Below are 23,902 nucleotides of genomic sequence, written 5' to 3'. Positions count from 1 at the left end.
AAGAATTTTACATTTTCTTGTAAAAGACGCAGGCACTTCCCTTCTTGGCGTCCCGGTCGCTCCTGGCTCGGGTTCGGCTGGCGGCGGCTGCGTTGCTGCTCCTTCAGTTGTGAGGACGCGCTGTTGGGACACGGACGTGCCGTCTAAGGTGTAAGGCAGGTGCTAGTTTTTACCTCTAAAAACTTTACCAAGTGTAGAGAAGCAAAGAATATAAGAAATCTAGAAGTAAGTCTCACGTTAAGTGACTTTGACTGTATTTGGTTTACGTATATGTTTGTTTATATGTCAGAGTATGGGATTACATTGTAAGTAATGTTTTTGTCTTTTTAAATCTAATATGCCTTGAAAAACATTCTGTTCTTTTTACTGATGCATAACATTCTCATATAAGTGTGGGATTATCCCTGAGCTCTTGGGATATTTTAATTTTTTAGTTGGAGTGCAGCTTTTTTGCCTTTTTTTCAGATGTTTTCTCAAGGGTATATTCCAGAAATTGGGATAAGTGGTTCCGGTGACCATTGAAGACTGATATTTGCTTGCTTAAGGATTTGTGCTTTATTCAGTTCAGTAAGGGATCATAAAATGTTTATGAGCTGAGGTGCAGTATGAACCTATTTATGAAAAGATTATGTGATGGTGGTCTATGGGGTGACTTGTAGTGGAGAGCATCCTGACACCCTAACATTCCAATAAAGCGGTTTGCTCTAGTGCAATTATACCAGAGAGAGAGAAGTATGTAATGTCTTGATAGGGAACAGTTGTGAGAAACAGCTGATGAGTTATGAACCTGAGGATGTGATTATTGAATTGGGAAGGTGGTACAGGTGCTAGACTTAGGGAACTTTGGAGAGACCATTCATGAGTAAAGATCATAACTGAGGGTCAGACATGGTTTAAGGTATTGTCAGTTCAGGGAAGAAAAAATGCCCCAGGAAAGGCCTTGGGTGCAGACAGAGATTTTAGAATCATCCACAAAGATGTTATGCATGACACCCAGGAAATGAATTACAACTCTGGAATAAGAATGAAAATGTCACCCTTTGAGGGTAAGAGGAAGAAGAGGAGCTGCCCGTCGTGAGAAGCAGCGTGCTCAGGGGGGTTTAGAACCTGTGCGAAGAAGCGCGCTGGCGGAGACTGAAGAACGTAGTAGTGAACGGTACATGTGTGCTTTGAGGATTTACAAAAAGAATTGTTTGACTAGAAAACTTTGGTTCTGTATCTAAAATGTGATTTTTAAAATACAAAAACGCATTTGTATGCCACTTGAATACCTATTTCATAATATTGTAGAATAATGAAAAGATGCAATCAATTATTGTAATGAATACTCATTACTAAGAGTTGCAATTCTCTGTGTCTGTTTCCTTTCCTGGCCACCAGCAAACATGCACACCACATTTATTTGTTTGTGTTGATTCATTTATTTCCTAGCTTTGTGCACCGAAAGGGCTTCAATTCAGTGACATCCCGATAGCAGCCATCATAGTTAGCACCTGGATCTTGCTATGTAAATACTATCCCTTACTGTAAGAAACTAGGGCTGATTCCCAGGTGTGCAGCAGGGAAGGGGCCTGGTGAGCTTAGAACATCTTCTGCTAGAAAATCAAGAAATGCTCAAGCACTAAGAGGAGTGATGTCAAAAGGACATAGTAGACAGCTTTTAAAGGGTCTCCATTGACCAATTTGGGGACAGTTTGAGAATAATAAGGCTTAATTACACTAATTGATTATAAAATGTGACATAAACGTGAAAATCCAAGAGTCCATTTAAAATTCGTGGAAAGGAACAAACAAGGGAGAGAGCATGAGACAGAGAGATAGGGGTAAATGGTGGAGTCCTTTGTAGAAGAGTGTCCTTCTGATAAATGTAGGAGAAATGATAGAATTAGAACATTATCATTTTGCCACCCTCATTATAATAATCAAGGTGGGTAAGATTCATTAATAAATACTCAAGCCATTGGGAGAAGGTTTTAGGGAAGAAGTTGGTCTCATGTCAGCTAATAGAAGCCACCCGCATTCCTTGGCTGATGGTCCAGCTTGTCCATGTTTGGGGCCAGCAGCAGCAGAGCCTCTCTCTGGCCCTGCTTTCTAGTTCCATCTCCTCTGACTCCTTTCTTCTGCCTGCCTTTTCCACTTGTAAGGACACTTGTGATTACACTGAGTCCACCTACATGATCCAGGGTAATTTTCTGATGTAAAAGTCAGCTGATGAGCAACCTTAATTTCATTTGCCACCTTTATTCCCCTTTGCCTTGTATCTGAACAGATTTTGGAGATTAGGATGTGGACATCTTTCAGGGGCCATTGCTCCTGTGATGTGGAGTCATTAGGAGAAATACACACTTAGAGCAATATGAAAATCTATAAGTCATCTATCTTTTATACTGTCCCATTAAAAACTGAAATTAACATGTAAGACTATAGTATAAAAGTAGTCTTCATTTACAGTCACTTTCAGAATGGTAATACCTTATTAATCATAAAAAAAGACATATTAAGCAAAATGGCAAAAATTTCCATATATATTTTTAATGACAAGTGACATTTGCTCCAAATGTCAAATCACATTATTGATAATATATTATTGTATATCTAGAACCTACCTGGGGAAATGGACTGTGATCGTTCTTTGGAGAATCATTACTTAATATTCTGGGTATGCTTTTTTGGTCAGGCCTACTGGGTTTACTGCATTCCTAGGATGTTGCTTATAAATATGTGCAGTGATGAAAGCTTAAGGTGCTTAGCTTCCCTGATTTTGTGCGCCCTGAAATTAGATGGCTTTGGTAGATCACTGCTATTGATTTTAGAGCAAGAGGGAAACTTCTCAGATTCCCATTTGTGGTGCTGAGAAGTTTTCGTGCCCCTCAGCCTTATCTGAAATCTGTGTCTTCTTTCTTCCTGATCGTACTGACGTGACCTCTTGCGAAGTCTGTTTCCACCACCTGGATTTTAAACCCCATGATACGGAGACTGCATTTTGTTCCTCTTAGTCCATTCAGGCCCTCGTTCAGTGCTCGGTGTTTGGTATGTGCCAGCTCCCAGTCACTGAACGATGGCTGTGGAAGGGCCACAGGACTATATCGTGCATCTTTGTTACCTCGTTTTCACAGCTTTCTGAGGTAAGTAGTATTGCCCCCACACTACACGTCAGGAAGGAGAGGCTCAGTGTGATTCAGAAAGAGATGAGCTGGGTCACCCACGCGGTCAGTGGTAGAGTTAGGGTCTGACCCCAGGGCCGATGGTGGGGCCCCTGCCTTAGAAGGTGTGCGCCCTGTCGCGCTCTCTCCCGTCTCCTAAGGTGCATCCCACCATCGACGTTAACTTCTTCACCGTGGGGCTGCTCAGACAGGACTCTGGACCTACACTGCCTGCGGTCCATCGCCGGTCTAGCAGGAATTCAGCGGGGAAGCTCAGGCGTGTTATTTAACGAAGTCCCATCAGTTTCCTCGTATATCAAATGGGATGGTAGTACCTGTTCCTACCTAATAAGGGTGTGATGACGTAACATGATTGTTTGCACAGTACAGAGTGTAGTGACTCACACATTCTCAACATTATATAAATCTTTGTCACTTTCAGCTCTCACCCACTGTGGCTCAAAGGTTTAAGACATAAACACTACCGCCAACATTTTCACTCACGCGGGCTAGAGCCTCTCTGGAATCGGGCGCGCCACGTTAGCAGGAAGAGGACCTGCTTTGCACATTACTCATCTGCTCAGGAAGGCCCTGCTCAGAGGAACTACAGTGCAATTCAGAGAGGTTCAGTTCAGCGCGCATCCAGGGGTTCACATGTTTTCATACCCATAAGCATGGGGGCCCCAAAAGCCAACAGCACTCAGGCCTAAGCAAAGAACAGACAGGAGAGCAGTGAACAACGGTCAAGGGCATTGCGGCCATCGGTGAGATGGTAAGGAGAGAGAGCAGACGGAGGAGCCTCTCCAAGGTTTGGGTCAGGCCTGGGAGCAGAATGGTGAAACTGGTTAATGGGTGTGGATTCCAGGCCCAGGAAACAGGACGTGCATTGGGGAGCGAAATAACACCCGAGACAGACCGCTAGAGAATTAGGTACAAATCTGAGCTAAGCAAGAAAAAAACAGCAGAGTTCTAAATCATGAAGGTCTTCCAAGTCATGCCAAAAACTTCAGATTTCATCCAGATTCTCCACATTTGCCAGACATCTTCCAGATGAGGGCTCCACAGATGACCACTCTGCAGGGTGTTAACAGGGATGTTACCGAAAGGGGATGGATGGAGGGCAGGCCTCAAGTCAGACTGGGGCAGCGCTGCGTTAGAGGACTCAGAGCCCCGCAGGCTTCCCAGGGGGAAGCAGCTCGTGAGCACCGAGTCCCAGAGAGGGAGGGGAGGTGTGCACAGCTCTCCCTCAACCTCGCGGACCACTGAATACTCCTGTCGCAAAAATCAATGTGCATCCCTCTGAACTGCATCTTTGGGCGGAGACAGAAAGCACTGCAGTGGAGTCAGGGATGCACCTTAGGAGACGGGAGAGATCGGGACAGGGCACACAGGCCTTGGGTTTTGGCCGTCGGGGTGTGGGTGACCACTCCGTTCCATTTTCTTCGCTTGTTGTTGTCTTAGTTTCGGAGAGCTTCGTTTCTGAGGCCCTCCTCCCCCGCCTTTCTTGGAGATTGAGATAAACAGATGGAAATAGTGTGTAGAGGAGGCAGAGTGAGTGCGTGCTTCGTCTCAGGCCGCATTCACATAGGTGGTGTCTCTGTCTGAAGCGGCAGGTTTGTCCGACTCGAGCTGTGAGGTCATCTCACGTCCGTCGACGGGAATCTCTTCAAAGCCGCACGCGTGTGTTGATGAAGGTGCTAACGGGCCCCGAGGAACGGAGGCTCTTGTAGTTGACATCCTGGTTTTCTTCTAGACGTACCTGTGTCACTGACACGATCTGTAGATTTCCACGAATACGCACAGTCGTACACACGCGTGCACGGAGGAGCACACCTATGGATAATGCGGTGCGCACCAGCCCTCGCTCACCAGCTGTCCTCACCTGCTCCCCACATGGGCTTGTGCTTCTGCGGTTTCTTTAGTTCTCACGAGGCTCCCGTGAAGCGCTGTGTTCCTGTCCTTTCCACCCAGGGGCTGGCGACTCAGACCGGGCGCTCAGTCTTCCCAAAGTGAGACCCTGGGCTGCGGGACGTCTTTAGGCCGCCTTTCGGCCGCCTTTTGGCCGCCTGTCCCCGTGCTCGATGTGCCTGCCCAGACCTGCTGTGAGGGAGGCCCTAGAGCGCACGGGCTCGCTCACCGGCCGCGGCTGGGGTCTGACTCTAGGCCAGGCCCTGCCAGCGACCCCTGCTGCTTGTCTGTTTTTTTTTTTTTTAATTTTTTTAATTTTTTTAATTTTCTGCTTCTTCAGCAGTGACTGAAAACTGTCAGTTGTGTTATTGTCTGGCTCACTCAGCATTTGGATGGGTGAAGCCTGCCTTTTGTCCAGCAGTTGGGGAAGTGTGGCCTGGGTGCCGAGGGGACCAGTGGGAGCGCTGGGGAGAGGGTGCCCTGTCAGTGCTTCCAGGAGCGCTGGGGAGAGGGCACCCCGTCCCGCAGTAAGAGCTGGCAGGGAAGTTCCCACGCTCGCCTCTTAGTCCAGCGCTCAGCTGTCTTACAGGTTCTCCTTAACTCACGGCGCTGTCCTGTGGGTTGTAACTGCTTACAAGCCAACGCGGTTGTCTTTCCTGTGACCTGTAAGTCCTGATCATCCAGCAAGTAGCTGGATGGTCTCTCGTACAGGCCGGTCTTCGAGGAACATCTGCCCTTCCCTGAGAGACGAGGGACACACGTAACAACATAGCAAAACCCCACAAACATATTGCTGCTGGTTGTCCCCTTGGCGTGAGTTCTGGAGAAGCTGCCCGTGCAAAGCTGACTTGTGGCCCCTGCACCGAATGCCCTGACTCGGGCATGTGAGTGAGGGACGCTGACGTGCCGTGGCTCTTGGCACATGTTGCTTTCTACATCTCTTTCCCTGCAGTCGCGTATTGTATCTTATTTACTTAAATAGATCAGTCAGATAATCTTTCATGACTCTCAAATGGAAATAATTTTGCAGTGATAAAACCTTAGGGATTAAAGGAAGAGGTTCTGATTAGATCGATCGATTGTGTAGGAGAAATTTGTTTCAAATTAGAAATTAAAATATGAAATGTTGGTACTGAAAAGTAGAAATCTCTAACTAGGATGTAAATGTTACTACTGTGGTGCTCTTTTGATACCAAAAACAATTTTAAGTGACGCTATTTTAGGCAATTCTAGGTACTTGGAAATCAATCATATTTAAAGAAAAGCACGATTTTTTATTTTAAGGTGTTCCTTTAGATTGTAGGGCATTTGTAGATGGAAAGCCTGAGAGTCTGTTCTAACATGGATCTTGCCCTTGACCTCAAGGCCAAAGGTTGGCCTCTTGTTGGATACCCCTCTCAGAGGTCTCCCCACTCATCCCCTGCCCCAGTCCTATCCCTCTGGCTGCTCTGAGCCACATGGCAGGGAGTCAGACCCTGGCCCTGGGATGCCTCTCCTCTCACTGGGGTTGTAGCTCCCCCCACCACCCTCCACCCTGCCCTGTCCTCCCTAACCTTCTGCCGCCTCTGCCTCCGAGAGCAGCCCCCGCTCACGGGCTCCCCCACAGCTGTCCTGGCCGCCCTGCCTTCTGGGGCTTGCCGTTCGCTGCCCCGTCCCCGGCCTGGCCCCTTGCCGCCTTCATGCACAGGCCGTGTTCCAAAGCCGTCCGGTGTAAGATTCTGATTCCATCCTGACCCTTCAGATCTTCCTTCTTGGTTTGTTTGTTTGTTTTCTCCTACCACTTATCACAGTGTTTAAGATGCTGTATGTTTTACTTTTTGTTCTTGTCTGTTTCCATCACTAGTTTTCATGTTTTCTGAGGCAGGGACTCTAGTTTTGTCACTGTGCTCTGGAGAGGGTCCAAGTCGGTGACTTATTGCATGCCCGAGTGCCCAGCCGTGTCCTTGCTGGGGCACGGTGGGCTTGCTGCTGCCTCCTCCAGAAGCCGCATGGTGCAGAAGGAAAGCTCCATGCAGGCACAGCTCTGATTTTACCCATGAGTGACCAGTAAACGAGCAGAAACACAGTACACAGACATAAGTGTTCATCAGGAGCCAGGAGTTTCGACTGTATAGCTTCTCAGATTTGGGACTGTTTTTGTCTTATTTCTGGTGATGTATAGATGATCAAATTTCCAGAGCAATTGCTGTGTTAATATATGAAAGCAAGACTATGTTGATGGCAGTGAGAGGTAGACTACATTCAGTAAACACAGATTGCTGGCAATATTCTGTTCAGATAGCTTGGTAAGATGATTTTAGTCATGCTTGACTTGTATCTTTTAATTGAGGATGGCTTTGGGACTTTGATGCTACTTGTACTTACGTATTCCAAATTTAAAGACTTTATACTTACTTTAAATCAGATTTTGGATGAATGGACATTTTGCATTTGAGTATAATTGAGCTGTATTTTAGTATTATAAAGTTTCCCCATAATAAAAAATTGTTATTCCTCCAGATATCGAATCTACAGATACTCAGCAATTTAAGAATTAGATTAGGCAGAAGTTTTCCCTCTCTGTATACTTCAGTTTGTTTCCCCGTGAAGTATAATATTTGTGTTTCAATTCTTAAAACTTACACATTTTAATTAATAAAAGTTTCTTCTTTCAGGAACTGCCCTGTGGTTCTAAGCTCACATCTCTTAAATTATACTTAGTCATGTAAATAAGCTGTGCTTTGCAACTTTGGGTTCTTAACCTTTGCTCTTTGCTATTAGCTTTATGTTTTTTTAATTATAAGAAAATAGAGGACAGTAGGGAAGTTAGGACTTAAATGGACTGTTGTTATTACTGCATTCTTTTTTAAGGAAATGAAAAATGTTATTTATTTTGTCTAAATCAAGCAGAAACAAATAAAGACTATCTTGTACTGTTATTCTTGCTAAGCCTTTAATATCATCACAGTTTGATTCTTTACATGTAATCGTTATTTTTCCATTTTAATGATTGATAGTGTACTCAGTTATTTATAGTGTCAAGCCTGTATTGTCCATAGTTATTACCTAATATATAAAAAAGAATGAATGCCGTTTTCAGTATATACAAATACAGTATTTGAATAATGAACTCACAGTCACTTAAAAATTACAAATATATTATTGTAGCCTCAAAACTGAGGTTCTCCAATATAGGAAAAGAACCAAAATAGACCAGACATGGGGTGGGGGAAGAGGCATTTATCTTTTCAGAAATTCTTTCAGTCTTAGCAGTTGGCATGTCTTTTCCATAAGGCCATAGTACTTTACAGCCTTACGTTGCCCGTTTGTGCAAACATGTCCAGATGAATTCAGTATTTAATGTTAAGAATTTTATAACATGCCAATTTGATTTGTAGCCCTTCATATCATAGAATGCTAATTAAAATCATATTTTTGCATATGTCATGCCTTTCATGTACATATGCAAATAGATTCTGTTGCCTTTCAGCTATTGGTAATTAACTTTATGAAGGACAGCTGTAATACATAATTAACAAAAATGTTTGCAAGCCCTTTTACACTGAAAGTTATAACATTAAATTTTTTTTTTTTTGGCTTATCAAGAGAACCATTTTAGTTTGATGCTTCTGAATGAGATCTAAATTGTTCTAAATAATCACACGATGTAATTAAATTGATGTACTGTGTTCAGAAGGAGACTGGTGTTCCATGGACTGGCTTTTGATTCCTGTCCATTTCGTATTTATGTCCTCAAAATTGAATTAAGTAAGCTGATTTGTGTATAAAATAAGATAGCGTGTCAGATAATACTTTTTGTTTGTTTTAGTTATTGATATCTTCTTGGCGCTGAAGTACTTTTTTTTTTTTGCATGTGCCACAGACACACTAGACACTTACATCATTTTTAAAACCTCTTTTCAAATTATTACCATGTTTTCAAGGAAGCTTCATGGGGGCTATTTATTTTCTCTTTACAGTCCCTTAAATATTTAATAAAATGACATTTTCTCAAACTCCTTCCATGGTTGAACTGTGGGATCAACTAAGGGGCAGTGAGGATTACAGTGTTGAGCATCACTTTGTCTCTCTAAAGACGGGGAAGGCAGAGACTGAGATATGGTCACTGTTTCCGCCCCTGTTTGCGCACCAGAGGAAGACAATGAACCAGTTCATTTACATACGGTTATTTCTTCTGGTTTTCTGGTATCACAGTACATGCGATCTGTAGGCAAGCGTCTTGTTTACCAGGAGTGCTGCTGTAATGTGCAATTTCATGTTACATTCGCATTTCAGTGCCTGTTAAGTACTTTGTGGACATACTTTTAGCAGAGTCACGTTTTAGTTCTGTAATTATTGTTCTTTCTTTCTTTAGGGTTGCTTTTGTAATGAAGAAGCACTTAAATACGCATCTCCTAGGCAAGCATGGAGTTGGCACCCCAAAAGAAAGGTAATTTTCGCTCATTTAAAAAAATTTAACAAGTATGATTATATTTGCATTTTAGGCTTTGTTTAATGGTATGAGTTCTAGAATTGATATCAAGTCAGTTTATCATGTTTTGCATTTTTGGTACTCTGTGGTTGGATGTCATACTTCATACCATTCTTCCACAAGAATTTAATGTCATTTTAGTTTTAAAAATTCACATCTAAAAATATTTGAAAAGATTTGAGGGCCTTTGGATTTGTGAAATTGTGAAATAAACTTGAAACAGTAGAAAAGTTTATTTAGGAGGGGATTGACCTCTGCACTGTGTTCGGACGAGCTAAAACAATAATGTGAAAGTAGACTTTGTCTATTTTTTCCTGCATTTTTATTTTGAGGTTTTTAAACAGTATTTTTAAATTCTTACTGTAGAATTAAGCATTGCTGATACTAAAAAAGAAATACATCTTGTGTCATCCCCAAAATAATACTGTAGTTGCCATGTCATGAAAAATAACACTACAATTATTATGTCATCAACTGCCAGGCTTTCTTTTTTCCTGCTACTGTATCATAATTAGCTTCATCACATAGACTTAATTATATTAGGTGAGCAGAAGTAGAGCAATGTCAGCTAGCAGGTGAGTATGGCTACTTCTAAAATTTTTAAATCTGTAAGATGTGCAGCTCACTCAGAGCTGGTGAAAATTCCTCTGTCCCTCCCTCAGAGACATAGTTGATTCCCCCCAATTCTCTACGACGGTATCTGAAACTCTGTAGACACTCCCAGAAACCTTTGGCTTTTAATAATTTTCTAAGATGCCAGTAATGATGTAGTCCGTTCCGTCAGTCTGCAGCCTACAGCCTCCTAGATCCTCTTCCTTACTTGTAAATGCTTAATTCCCTTTTTAAAAACTTGAAAATGCTCTTACCAACGTTTTCTGTGTTTACAAGCAATTTGACTTGACTGTTCTGTTGAAGGCATATTGCTTTCTTTAGAGTTTTGGTTTGGACATGACTGCTGGGTCAGAATGTTGAGTGTCACGTATGCCTACTCTTCATCTTTTGACTTCTGGTACTTCTCTTTGTAGCATTATATTTATTTTGAGCCAAACTGTATGTGTTGGGCATATCCTGAATGTATAATTTGTGAAATTCAACGTATTCTGTATTACTTACATTATGATTTGGGATTTGTCTAAGTTATGTTTCATGAATGTGTAAGGAAGCGGAAACAAAACATTTTTAAGTACTATATTTTGTTGCTTTTACATGCATTATCTCAGTTAATCACTCTGTGATGTTATTAAGAGTGCATTATTATTCCAGGTTTTTTGATCTAAAGCCTGAGATTCAGGAATTTGCAATAATTTATTCAGTGTCTTATAATTAATGAATGTTAGAATTATTTTTCTGACTCTAATCCCATTGTCCTTCCTTGGACTAATTATCTGACACTGAGAATCTTTACAATTGGGTACTTAGGGATTTTGTTCCCCAAATAAATTTTGAATGAAATCAGTCTAGATCAGATGATTAATAAAAAGAAAACACCTCCCTACTGCAATTCAGATGTGTCATTTTGCTTTTTATCTAGGAATGAATAAAGGTTAAAAAAGTGTTCATATCATTTCATACTAATGAAAACTTCATCACTATATACATAGTTTTCTCCTCCAAGCACTTAAATACAGTAGGCATCTCATGTGACAGGAGAGTGAAGATCCCAGGTGTACTGTTCAGTTCCCATTACCTTTTCTGTGTGCTCCAGGAGTTTGCTTGTTTCTACTCATTTCAGCCCCTGGCACCTGTAGGGAGGCCGCACAGAGGCAAGAGGCATGTCTTTCTTCCCTTTGAGACGTGTTAAGCTTTTTCTCTGGCCTAGACACGATTTTGGTTCCAAAATTGGGAAGGGCATCTTGAGTGGGAAGGCACGGACCCTGTCTTCTGGGTCGAGCCCCTCAAAGTTCAGGCTGTCGAGTTCCCCTCAACTGGACATCTTCCGCTGAATTGTTGTTTCCATTAAGACCTCTGTGTTTCAGAACACTTCTCGTTTAGGTTCCCTCGTCTTCCCGCCCAGAAATAGTCAGAAGGCCTGGAGCCCCCGGCGGTGGACACGTGGAGCTGGGGAGAGCCGCATTCACGTAGCAAAGTCTAGCACAGTCAGTGCCAGAGGGCTCCCATTCCACCTTCCTCCCTGCCTCGGAAAGGGAATTGATGCCTTTTAATGGCTTTAGGAAACAAAGAAACTCTTCATCAGCATGTTGAACCGTCACTTTTGGGCATAAGTGTTCTCTAAATTAAGTTAAACATTTTTTTCTTACCTATTTAAAACATTAATGCCTTGGCTATAATTTTGCAAGCTTGCTATATTTTAATTTCTCCAGGACAAAATAATCAGCTTACTTTTTTATGTTTTAAATTTGATTCTCCCCTCTTAGGCATTGCATATTATAGCAAATAGTAATAGAAGTTAGCCAAATAGGCTGTGACAATTAAATTAATAATGCATTTTGTTTGCAAGTATTTAGGCCTTGTGCTTTGACTGATATATGCAAAAATGATAATTTATTACAAATAAATTCATATACTTGCACTATAGTTTGATCAACCAGTAAATTTTGTCAGCATGACTACCATTAGCAACAGAAAGCTAGATAATTTCAAATATATATATTTTGACTTCATGAACACCTGAAGTGATGGCTTGTGTAAGAACAACTTTTTTTTTTTTTTGGGTCCCTAAATTTGCATGAGCTTATTTTAAGGTAGTAAGTACACTACTGTATTTAAGAAGTCTTGTACACTTAAATATAAAGAACTAAATATAGCCACATTTGATTTACATTCCAAAATAATAAACTCCAATTAATTGGCAAGTTCATTCCGAAGTATTTCCTATTTTAGGTAAGTAATTCTGTTTGTAGTATAGTAAGCCAAAGTATCTTTACGACTCTTCGAGTTCACTAACAGTGATCTAGAAAACTAGCCTAGGCACACTTGCCACAACCGCCAGGCCGTAGTGAGTTTACCTGCTGTGGAGGCCAGGTGCGTATTATAACGCAGGAAGCTGGCGTTCCTACTTGGAAGTCAGCTGGGCTTTGAGTGACTGTAAAGAGGAGAAGGGAAGGGGCTCCCTGGGAACCGGAGTTGGTGGTGTCCCAGTGCCGGTGGAAGTTAGTGGCCCTGACAGTGTCTTGGGAGGGCTCTTCCGCCAGTCCCCCAACTACTTTTACCAGTAGAGGATTTTAAATTGGATCTATGCAACAGAGAGTCTAAGAGCGAAATAATTTCATAATCAAAGGAAATGTACCTGTTTTTTCAAGTTATTAATGAATGGAAGTTTTTTTTTTTTTGGTGAAGCAGTTTTGGAGGCATCCGCTCAGGTTACAAGGCTCAGCCTTGCATTATTGTCCACTTGGGGGTGTTTAGCGCCCCCAACCCCCCCCCCGGGGGGGGGGCTCAGGGCTCATGAGTGCTTTTGCTCAGGTGAACGGATTTTCCCCAGACCTCCTTCAGACTCCTGAGCTCTTTTCCTTCCGGTTGGCTCTAGCTCCTCAGTTGGCTCTAGCTCCTTTTTCCAGACACTTGGGATTTGTGGCTGGCCATCCCCCTTTCCATGGTACCTTTGATCTTACTGATGAGTGCAATCTTCCCCCCACCTGTTTCTGGGTTCCAGGTGTCACCGCGACTAACTGTGGGTGGAAGCCCTGGCAGCTCTGACACTTGCTTCTCCTTTGCTCTGAGCCTGGGGACTGCACAGGACGTCCCCTAGGCATTGGGTCGGCCTTGTCTCCTCTCCTTTCTCAGAAATGTTTATATGTTGGAATTTTATGAAAGCATCACTGTTTCCTGCTTTTCAGTTCAGATGGAAATCACCCTTTTTCTTGAAACATGAAAGTATCCCAAACCCAGACATTCCTAGAAAAAGCATGTAGATGTGCACATGCAGTTGGCTTTGAAACTTTGCCAACAATAGTTTGGGGTGATCAGAACTTAGGTTACATTTGATCTATCTATCTATTTATTTATCTAAGGATTTTATTTATTTATCTGAGAGAGAATGAGCCATAGAGGGCTGGAGCAGGGGGAAGGGGCAGAGGGAGAGGGAGCAGTAGACCCCCTGCTGAGCTGAGCAGGAAGCCAGACGCCAGGCTTGATTCCAGGACCCTGGGCACTTGACCTGAGCCTAAGACAGAGCTTCACCAACTGAGCCACCCAGGCACCCCAAAAACTTAGGTTACTTTTCAGTGAGAGAATAGCACATTTTATAAAAACTCTGAATGACATTTATTTAAACAATTTCAAATTTTTCCTGCCAGAAGAGTGTGAGATTAACTCCTCTTACTGTCACTTGATTGTCCATTTGAAAGAAAGTTCCTTTGGCTAAGTTGTCGTAATTACATGCATTTTATTTATTAAAGGGTCATCATCAGGGTGCCTGAGTGCTGCAGTGGGTTAAGCCTCTGACTCTTGATCTCAGCTCAGGTCTTGATCTCAGCGTCCTGAGTTCAGGCCCCAGGTTGGGCTCCACTCTGGGTGCTGGGTGTGTCGCCTACTTAAAAAGAAAAGAAAAAGGACCATCATCTTCCTCAGTGTTTATTCCTTGTGAATTTCTGTAGGCTAAACACTGTTTTCTGTTCTACCACTGAAATGGGTAGCTTACTCTCATGGATGCACTGAGATCCTTTACTCTGTGTTGAATGAGCATCACGTGATCTCTGTGGAGGGTCATTGTCAAAACTGTCGGTTCCTTTCTGTCTGCTGGCCTCAGGCTTGCTCTCACCCTTACTCACCTACTGTGTATTGGTCTCCCTCTTATTTCTTCTTTTACTCTAGTGGCTGGCAGGGTTTTTTGGTTTTTGTTTTTTGTTTTTTCTTTTTTTATTTAGGAAGAATAAAGCATTTAGGGACTCTTCTCTGCTTTATATATATATATATAGAGAGAGAGAGAGAGAGATTTTTCTGGTATATATATGTTTATACCAGAAAAAACTCTCTTGAGCCAAAATGGAGGAGAACATGTCTTCTTTCCATTTCGGCTTACTGAATTTTGATGAGTGGAAGGTTGTCATATTTTGATATCCTAGTAATGTATGAGCTCAGAACTCTCTTTCTTCTGTCTTTCCCCATTTCTCCGTCTGCAGACAGTATCCAGGGTAGAATTAGTACCCTGTGATCATTTGCCGTGACTTTCCAGTGCACAAGTAGGACTGAACAGACATAGAGCACTGCTAAGTAATCACTTCTACGTGGAAAGATAGATAGAAGTCACTTCAATTCATCTAAAGCCAGGGATATTTATTATTTTTAGAAATTTCCTTTTATATTTTAATGACTTAAGCTGACAGTTTATTAAGGTACATACAGAGATAAGTATATATTTTCCACGAAAGATATCTTGTCAGTATCTGGGAAATATTTCTCAATTAAATGGGTAATTTAGATGTTCTATGGTTGCTTCATGACAAATGTTTTCTTACTGAAATGGGTATTTTCTAATTCTGACTTGATGAATTTTCCTGGTGGAAGTTAACGGAGGTGTCAGTGGTCTAGAAGGTGGGGTTCTCCGATCCTCATTGCTGGTTGAAGTTTGCAGCTTACTTTCTGGGGAGGTATTTGGACCTGATTGGAGATAATTCTTGTGGCTCATCCTGCAAGGGGTGGAAAGAGCTCATCTAGGGCTGATGCCTTTGCCTAGTTCTGCCGAGGCACTCAGAAGCTCCGTGGAGGGTCTGGATTCCACACATCTGTCCCATTGCTGACGGTCCCGAATGCGTATTCCTTCCCTTCCCTTCCTGCCGTGCTGCCCGTTGGGCAGCTCTGTGGCCAGAGAGCCCCTTCCCTTCCCGCCTTGGTTGTGTTTTCTTCCTCCAGTAAAATGGACGTCTTCGGTTTTGTGGTAATGACTTACATTTAAGGATGTTTGAAGGAGTAACCTTTTAAAACTCCTGTCTTTATTATTAAGTTAGTTCTCAGGTTGCTACTCATGAAAATATGGCCAGTTTATTTCTGGTCTTAGTTCCGGAAGAGGTTGTACCTTTCTGAAGCCACTTGTCGTTTTGGTCCTAAGTACCAGCAAATCCCATAGATAATTGAATTTTCCTCTTTATGTTTACTGCTGGGAAGCTCAGTGTCAGAATTATAGTCCATCTCTAGACAGTGGGCTTCATGGTACACATTTTATTTACTACTGTTACTTCGGGTCTCATCATTTTTTCCCTTAGGGCAAATTCCCATTTTATGTAAGCAATATGTTGTAACCACCTCCCATAAATCAGCGCTCCCATAATTCAGGGGAAGTTTCGCGATGGGAGTTTTTGTGAAGTAGGGCCAGTGTTTGTGAGCGCACATGCCTTCAGCTGTTTGGTTTGGGGCAGTGTGTTAAGTGGCGTGAAGTCCTGTTACGGGACTTTTTAAAAGTTGTCCTGCTTTGTGGTATGAAAACATAGCGTACTTCCTTGTGCTGCTGCAAATGGTGCTTTTTGTTTCTCAAGATGATTGATTTTGAAGACTACTTGCAGCTCAGGTGTGCTGAGCGGACATAGCTAGCACGTCCTCCGCAGGGAAAGAAGGGGGATTGCCTCCCTTGCCTACCAGGGCATCCTCTCCAGCTGCGTCGGAAGCGAGTGCTGCTCTTGGGGCATCACCGTTATGCTGATCAAATGCACTATTTCCTACTTTAATGGAAATTCTCATGTTGGCAGCAGAGGCATTGTAAGTGTTAATGTTTTCTCTCTCTACATATATACATATTTGTTACAGAAATGTAGGATTGTTTTTTTCTCTTTCGAAACTTTATTCTTTAATTTTAAGCCAGCATGTTATTGAACGTTCATCTCTGTATTTAATTCTTGGGCATTTAAAAAACACGAGTATTATGCTCCGACTGGTGACCGTTTCCTAAACAATGCACAGTCTGTGGATCTTTGGTTCTTCGCCTTACACGGCTCTCCCCCGACCCTACGCCCCAGGTCACTCCAGGCATATGGGAGGAGAACATGCCAGGCTCATGCATACCTCACGGAAGGCCCCTGACCGTGTTTTGCTGGGAAGGCTCTAACTCCAGATTACACTTAAAGTGCAGCCCTGCAAAAAGGTCTTTCTGGGCCATCCATCCTAAAATACCACCAAACTGTCTTTTCATCAGAGCCTTATACCTAACAGAATTCTCTTGTGTCTTTATGTGTGTTTTCTCTCTCTGTCCTGACATGCGTCCCATCACCCCCAAATCTGGGGTCATGACAACAGAGGCTGTGTCATCCTTCAACACCAGTACCGTCTAGATTTGGGAACACAGTAGTAACTGAGGCAGTAAATGTTTATTGCAAGAATAAGCCAGTGAATCAATGAGATGCCTTTATCAGCAACCCCCATAATAACCCTTGTGCATGATTGTTTCGCCCCTAAAACTCGCCTTTGCATCGTTGTGTAGCTCTTCCCTTTCTTTCTACACATTACGGACACCTATACAATAACCAATCTCTTCTAAAGACAAAACTCATATACTGCTCAGGGATTATGGAAAGAGTTAGGCTGAGCCTGGGAAACTGGACTGGACTCAGGCTGAAAAGAATGTCAAGTCCAATGGCAGTTGCCTTTGACTCTGTCCATCAGAGGAAGCCCGGGAAGTCAGAGCTCTTGGAATTATGCGTCCGTCAGTGTGGAGTTCGGGCCCCAGTGAGAGACTGTGGGCAAGTGGGTTAGCATCGTCACGGAGACGGGTACTGCCGAGTGCTGTCTCCTGTCCCTGGCTCGCTGCCGGGACCCTTCCCTCTTTCCAGCCCCAGCGTCCTGCCCCTGAGTCGTGCTGCAGAGCGCGACTCGCCCCTGCAAGTTGGCCTTTTAACCATCTGTTTGATTTTGTTAAGACACGTTCTTTTCTCAACTCTGTCACCCATTTTCTTCTTTTCTTGCTCCCGTGGTTCCCCAGCCCTCTGCCCTGTGCACTCAGCGTGTGCACTCAGAGTGCATCGCATCTCTCCTGCTTACTGGTCCAGGGGTTTTCTGTTTCCAGGCTCGGCCCCAGGCCCCTGTGCTAAGGCACTCCCTTTCCCTCTTCCTCCATCTCGGATTGATCTTGTTTTTCATCATCTGCCTGTGGAACATTGGTGAATCAAGGGTAGACATGTGTATGGTTAGGAATTCCTCTATCCCCCCCACTCTGGCTCCCAAAAAAAGAAACCCAGAAGACTATAATAATACTGCATACATTATAATTATGTCATCCTGTACTAGTTCAGTGAGTTATTAGACCAGAGATGTATGGTTTAGTACTGATAGTCTTTATTACCATGACATCTGCTTTAATCTGTTGCCTCCTCTTACTCCCGTATAGAAATGGGTAATAAGACAGCCGAATCCTGTGCTGATGTGAACTGTCTATACCTTTTTAAGTGTGAATGTTCAAATTTCTTTTGCATGTATTGTTTATTGTGATGAATTAATTTTTAAGCATTTTTGTTTTGTTTTTGTTTTTTTGCTATGCTTTAGGAATTCAGTCAGAGCTTGGATACAAGAATATCTTCTGTTCTAACCTTTTTTAAGGTCAACGAATGAGTGATTCCACTTACAATCAATCAAGTATGTTAAATGTTCAGAATATAGGTGTTTTTCCCTGGCAGGCATCTAGAATATTTTTGGCTATTCTCTTCTTTTATTTCACTTAAATTACTTTTAGAACACTGGGGCTTATACATCTGGACTCTGACTAAAATATGCCTTAAGCTCTTATCTTTAATTCCCAGTCAGTGCCAGAATTAAAAAGAACAAAGGCCTATATGTTCACTGCAGCCTTCAATTATGCTTAATTACCAACTTTTATACAGTTTCATTATACAGTACTGACTTTTTGTGAGAGGTTCTTTATATTCATGATGTCTTGGTAGTTGCTTATAAAAGTCCAAGATTAAAATTTTTCCTGAGGAATTTTCAGGAAACTTATAACCTTTCTGAAGTAATTTTTATAAAGTTGGATCAAAGCAAATGTGATCGATCATCTTAACAGATGAGAAACGAGGTGTTTGCATTTCCTTACAGAGCTCTCACAGGAGAAATCAAGGGTTCACGTAAGTTACTCTCTAAGATCTTTCCCCCCGTTTCTTGGTCCTGGGGTCACTTTTATAATCAGTTGTGAGCTTAAAACAAAGGGTATCTCCACTGGTATTTTCGCTCTCCCAGCCTTAGTGCTGACTGGAGAAAACAAGCAAACATGATGTGCTCCATGAGACATATTGGTCCCGTAGGAATCCCAGTGTTCTTCTGAAGCACTGTCTTTCATTCTGGCCAATCTTTTATTACCTTTCACAAGAACTGTGATGTTGTTTGATGCTTCTAAAATGTTAGCACCTCCTAAGATTCAATCAAGTATATTAACGCTTAGGTTGAAAACCATCAAATATTAGAACTTTCATATGAGTCCAGCTAATTTTTGAGTTGTTTCTAGCATATGATCTCAATACAGAGATCGTCTTTTCAGAGAAAGAGTGATTTATGTCGAGTTCTAATGTAAGTGCGGTTTTTTCTTGTTTCATGGATGCTTTTCTAGACCTGGCATGGGGTGGTGCGTGTGATAGAGGAGTTGGGCCAAGGTAGCATGAAAAGTCTGAGCAGACCGCGTGTGCTGTTCCCAACCCCGTTGGGCTGGAAGCCGCAGCTCTGTGTCCTCTGGGTCGGTCAGCCTGTATAGTCTTTCAGACAAGGTCCAGATTTTGTCTCACTGTAAGTCCTCCCCTACATTTTCATTCTCTGTAATCACTTCCTCCCACTAAGGTCAGTGTACTACTTAATACATTTTCCGTTGTTTTCCTTTTAAAATAGGCGGTAAGGGGCGCCTGGGTGGCTCAGTGGGTTAAAGCCTCTACCTTCGGCTCGGGTCATGGTCTCAGGATCCTGGGATCGAGCCCCGCATCGGGCTCTCTGCTCGGCAGGGAGCCTGCTTCCTCCTTTCTCTGCCTGCCTCTCTGCCTACTTGTGATCTTTCTCTGTCAAATAAATAAATAAAATCTTAAAAAGAAAAATAGGTGGTATATGCCCTATTTCCACACTGGATAATTTCTTGAGGGTGTGGTTCATGGCTTTCTTTCTCTGTTAGTTTTCCGAGGGTGATTGACACTCAGTGACTATGGTTAGATATAAGATACTAAAGTCTTCACAGAAATTTTTCTTTTTTAAGATGGACTTTTTCTTTGTTGGTCGAATATGTGATTGATGGTCACACTGTGAAACAGGTATTGCAGCATAACAGAGTTCTCTGTGCCTGTAGATGGTCCTGCCTCTTAGTGTAACAAGGTCAGTGCCTTCTTCTGAGTCACCATGGCCTTCTGTCTCTTCTGTGATGCTGAGCCTGGCACGTGTTCTTAGTTCTTGGGGCTGTGCTGAAATGAGCAAGAATTCATAGTTGAACAAGTATAAAATGCTTTCAGTTGCTAATGTCTAAATAATATGTGTACCCCTTTTTCCATGCTAAGCTGATTCAGCAAATGATTATGGGAAACAGGTTCAGCAGAACATACATATGAAAGTTTTTATTTAAATTAAACCTGAATTTTTTGCATGTTAATTGCAACTAATAATTTTCTATTCTCATAGCATTCAAAATGTCTTTGTTTCGTTTGATATTTATAATTAAGTAATATGGGTACATTGTATATTATTAGCAAATAGGAAGTGGCAGACTTATTGCTGGATATCAAGGTTTTAAAAATTTATGGTTAGGCTTTTTAAAAAATATATTGTTTATATGATTACCAGATTTTGAAGATGAGGAAAAATTTTAACAAAATAATTACCCCAATGTTTATTGTCTTGTTATTAGTACTTACAGTTATGGTTTCTGAATGTACTTCAAAGCTTCAGTGAATTTTTGACTTTTCTTTTTTGCTTAAACAGAAAAAAAAAGTACACGGAATATAGCCTTATAATACCAAATGCAAAAGCGGGGCTGCTCCACCTTAACTTGGAAGAGGGTCCCAATGACCCACCCCATCCCCGATGGGGCATCTTCTCTGCATGTCGGAAAAGCTGTGGGCTCCTCAGCAGAGTAAAGAACATGTGTCTTTATACACACAGAGCTCTTTCTTGTCCTGTAGGCTATTAACTTTGACAGCGTTAGCATTCGTAATATTGTTGATGCCTGAGTGATCAGACATTATTTCAGTTCCTCTGGACATTCTGCTTCAAAGCAGATGGGCTCCAAGGCCACTGAGTCAGAGCTGCTAAGTCAGGCTGCTGCCCCAGCCCCAGACGCCCAGCTTGGCCCAGGCCGGTTCTGCTGTGCTCTTCCTGTCCCCTGGCCCTGGTGCCACTGGGAAAGTGCTTACAGCCAGAGCGACTTAATCAAGTGGGATCCACTGTTGGGAGCTGATGTTGAAAATAAGGAAAGAATGAGAAGAAAATTTAAGAAAGTAATCATTCACAGCTGGAAGTACGAGGTCGGGATAAATTAAAATCCAGAACGTAACATTCTCCTTCTCAGCCTTGGTGGTGAATCCGCAGATGTCTGTTAGGTTGTTGAACACATAAACCGGCCAAGGTGGCGCCCGCAGTGCACCTGCTGTCACCACAGATTAGCTTTGGTCCAGTTTTGTGCCTTGAGGTCTCTGTAGTAAGACCATCATTTCCCGCATTCAGATGCCCCCGCCCCCCCCAGTCATGTGACTTCTGCACAACAAAGCGAACATGGTGCTAAAGACTTGTACCTGGTCCTGTGGCCCAGGAAAGAAGTGCTCCACTGAGGGAAGGAGAAAATCTTACTGAACGCTGGGCAGACGGCTCTCTTACTGGTAGTGCTAGTAAGGGGAGACATCAGACTTGCAACCAAATCATCATTAGTTAGAAAATCATTGGTCTTTAAAAATTTATCTGAAATATCAGCGTGAACTGTTAATTCCTATCGCTGTTTAATTCACTTTTATATGAGAAAGGTTTGATTTGGAAATCTTAGGAAGTATCTTCCTTTCTGTGGTGTGAGGTTACAGTGGAGGGACCCTCTGTCCACCGTGTTGTCAGGAAGCGGTTTCTTCAGAGCGCAGAGCTTCCCGGAGAAGGGTCCTGAAGCCAGCTCATGTCCCTCAGGGAGGGTCCCTGTACCGTCGACAGCGGGCTTCCTGGCAACCGTGCCCGAGCTCGCTTGCTCGGAGTCCTGCTGAGGCTCCGGCAGTGTCTGAGCTCTGACCTGGGAGGTGGAGGCGCTTGGATCCGGGGATGGACATCGTGAATGTCAGTGGGAAGTGGCTTCCGTCGCATCCGGCGATGCGCTGCTTCACCGCGGTGCTCTCACAGATGCCACCCTAGTCCCCTCTGCCCTCTGTGCTCCAGCCGGAAGGTCGGAGTGCTCTGCTGGGCTGTGCCAGCTCCGCCACCGTTCACGGCTCGGTGTGCTGTGTCCATGTCCTCCTGCGTGTCTCCTGTCGGACGTCGTCCTCCCTCATCGTTTTGGTCGTGTGGACTTAGGTTGATGTCACTACAGAAATGGCATTCTGAATTAAGTGTAGAGTTCATTTCTTTTCCTTATTAGAAGGATTCATGGCTTTATTAATGAATTTGGACTGTATTTATAGAATCCGGAAGATACTAAAGGGGTCACTTAATTTTTTTTTAAATAATTTACCAGCTTTCGTGAAGGACAGTATATTCTGTAGGGCTTTCTGAAGGTCTCAGTTCATATGACTTGCAGATGTCAGTGGTTTGCTACATTTAATTTCTCCTAACACCGGGTAGCTTATTGCAGAATTAGCTTGCTGTGGAATATTAGAATTTTGGATTTTAAAGGGAACCCTTTACCTTTCACAGATGTGAAAATAGTTTTTGGAGAGACTTGGCACTAGATCATCTGGTTGTTCAAAATTTTGACAATTCAGAAGAGGTCTGTGTGTCCACAAATTTTACAAATTTCCTTGCATCCTTCCTTGGTGATAAAGAACTATGATTCCATAGTTCTTTGGTAAAGCTGTGCTCTTTCATGGCTGATCTCTTGATAGCATTGCCTATAATGCTTAATAGCTTCTCAGCACTTTTAATCTTAGTAACCGCTGGCAAATTAGGTACAACTTAGTGTATTTATGAAATATAATCCTCCCCCCCTTTTAAGGTGCTTATTCATGAAATAGGAGATAAAAAAAATAGAAGAGTCTGAGTGTATTTGTTTAAATGAACAAGACATGTTTGTTTTTAGTCTGAAGCATATTGCTGTAAAACTTTTATAGTGATGCTATTTACAGAAATTATAGGCTCACTTTGTTTCTTTCGATGATGGTATCATTGTTAGCATTTGCTGGGATACAAAGTATAAAGCACACTTTTTCTAGAGAATATTACACGATGAAAAGGTATATCAACTGAACAAAGATGCAGTTTTTTTCGCGGAGCAGAAGGGAAGGTGTGGGAGTGCATTTCAGGCTGGGACTGACGGCGAGATCATCCCGCACGTAGAACACGCTGGAGACCCACGAACTCAGCTGTTTGCGGCACCATCGGTCATATCTCCACGGATAGTTCCTTGTTATCATCTACAGACTTTAAAAAGTAAAGTTGCATTTAGCTATTAGATATAAATCAAGACATCGGAAACCTTTTTATGGAGGTTACTACTCATCTGTTGCTGTCACAGCACTGAAAAAATAGTTCCTGTCAGAATTACTTCAGTATTGTGAATGCCATTGTCATTAAAAATGTTGTGGTGCTCAGTATTTTAGCAGTTCTTTCTATAATAATTCAGTGGCCAGTTTTGCCACAGATTTTTTCCTTATGCTTTTTTTCCCCTTTGAGGTAAAACGGTATATATAAGTTTAAGATGTACAACTTTGAAAGCTGTCATCATCAAGACAGTATGGTACTGGCACAAAAACAGACATATAGATCAATGGAACAGAATAGAGAGCCCAGAAATAGACCCTCAACTCTATGGTCAACTAATCTTCGACAAAGCAGGAAAGAATATCCAATGGAAAAAAGACAGCCTCTTCAACAAATGTTGCTGGGAAAATTGGACAGCCACATGCAGAAAAATGAAATTGGATTATTTCCTTACACCACACACAAAAATAGACTCAAAATGGATGAAGGACTTCAATGTAAGAAAGGAATCCATCAAAATCCTTGAGGAGAATGCAGGCAGCAACCTCTTTGACCTCAACCGCAGCAACTTCTTCCTAGTAACATCGCCAAAGGCAACAGAAGCAAGGGCAAAAATGAACTCTTGGGATTTCATCAAGATCAAAAGCTTTTGCACAGCAAAGGAAACAGTTAACAAAACCAAAAGACAACTGACAGAATGGGAGAAGATATTTGCAAATGACATATCAGATAAAGGGCTAGTATCCAAAATCTATAAAGAGCTTAGCAAACTCAATACCCAAAGAACAAATAATCCAGTCAAGAAATGGGCAGAGGACATGAACAGACATTTCTGCAAAGAAGACATCCAGATGGCCAACAGACACATGAA

At 42.5% G+C, this 23,902-nt stretch overlaps 1 protein-coding gene across 1 annotated transcript in view; it reads left to right on the top strand.

The window, feature by feature from the left end:
* ZNF407 (zinc finger protein 407) overlaps window positions 1-23,902 on the top strand; it is a 436,284-nt gene that overhangs the window by 156,143 nt on the left and 256,239 nt on the right. The window contains exon 4 of the mRNA XM_080821149.1: window positions 9,406-9,480. Within this exon, the coding sequence (XP_080677275.1) occupies window positions 9,406-9,480 (75 nt within the window). The remainder of the gene's footprint in view (window positions 1-9,405; window positions 9,481-23,902) is intronic.

This window comes from Martes martes (genome assembly GCF_963455335.1).
Source record: "Martes martes genome assembly, chromosome: 13".
Taxonomy (NCBI): Eukaryota; Metazoa; Chordata; class Mammalia; order Carnivora; family Mustelidae; genus Martes; species Martes martes.
Note: the sequence above shows the minus strand (reverse complement) of the source record. Positions and strands in the feature narration are given on the sequence as shown.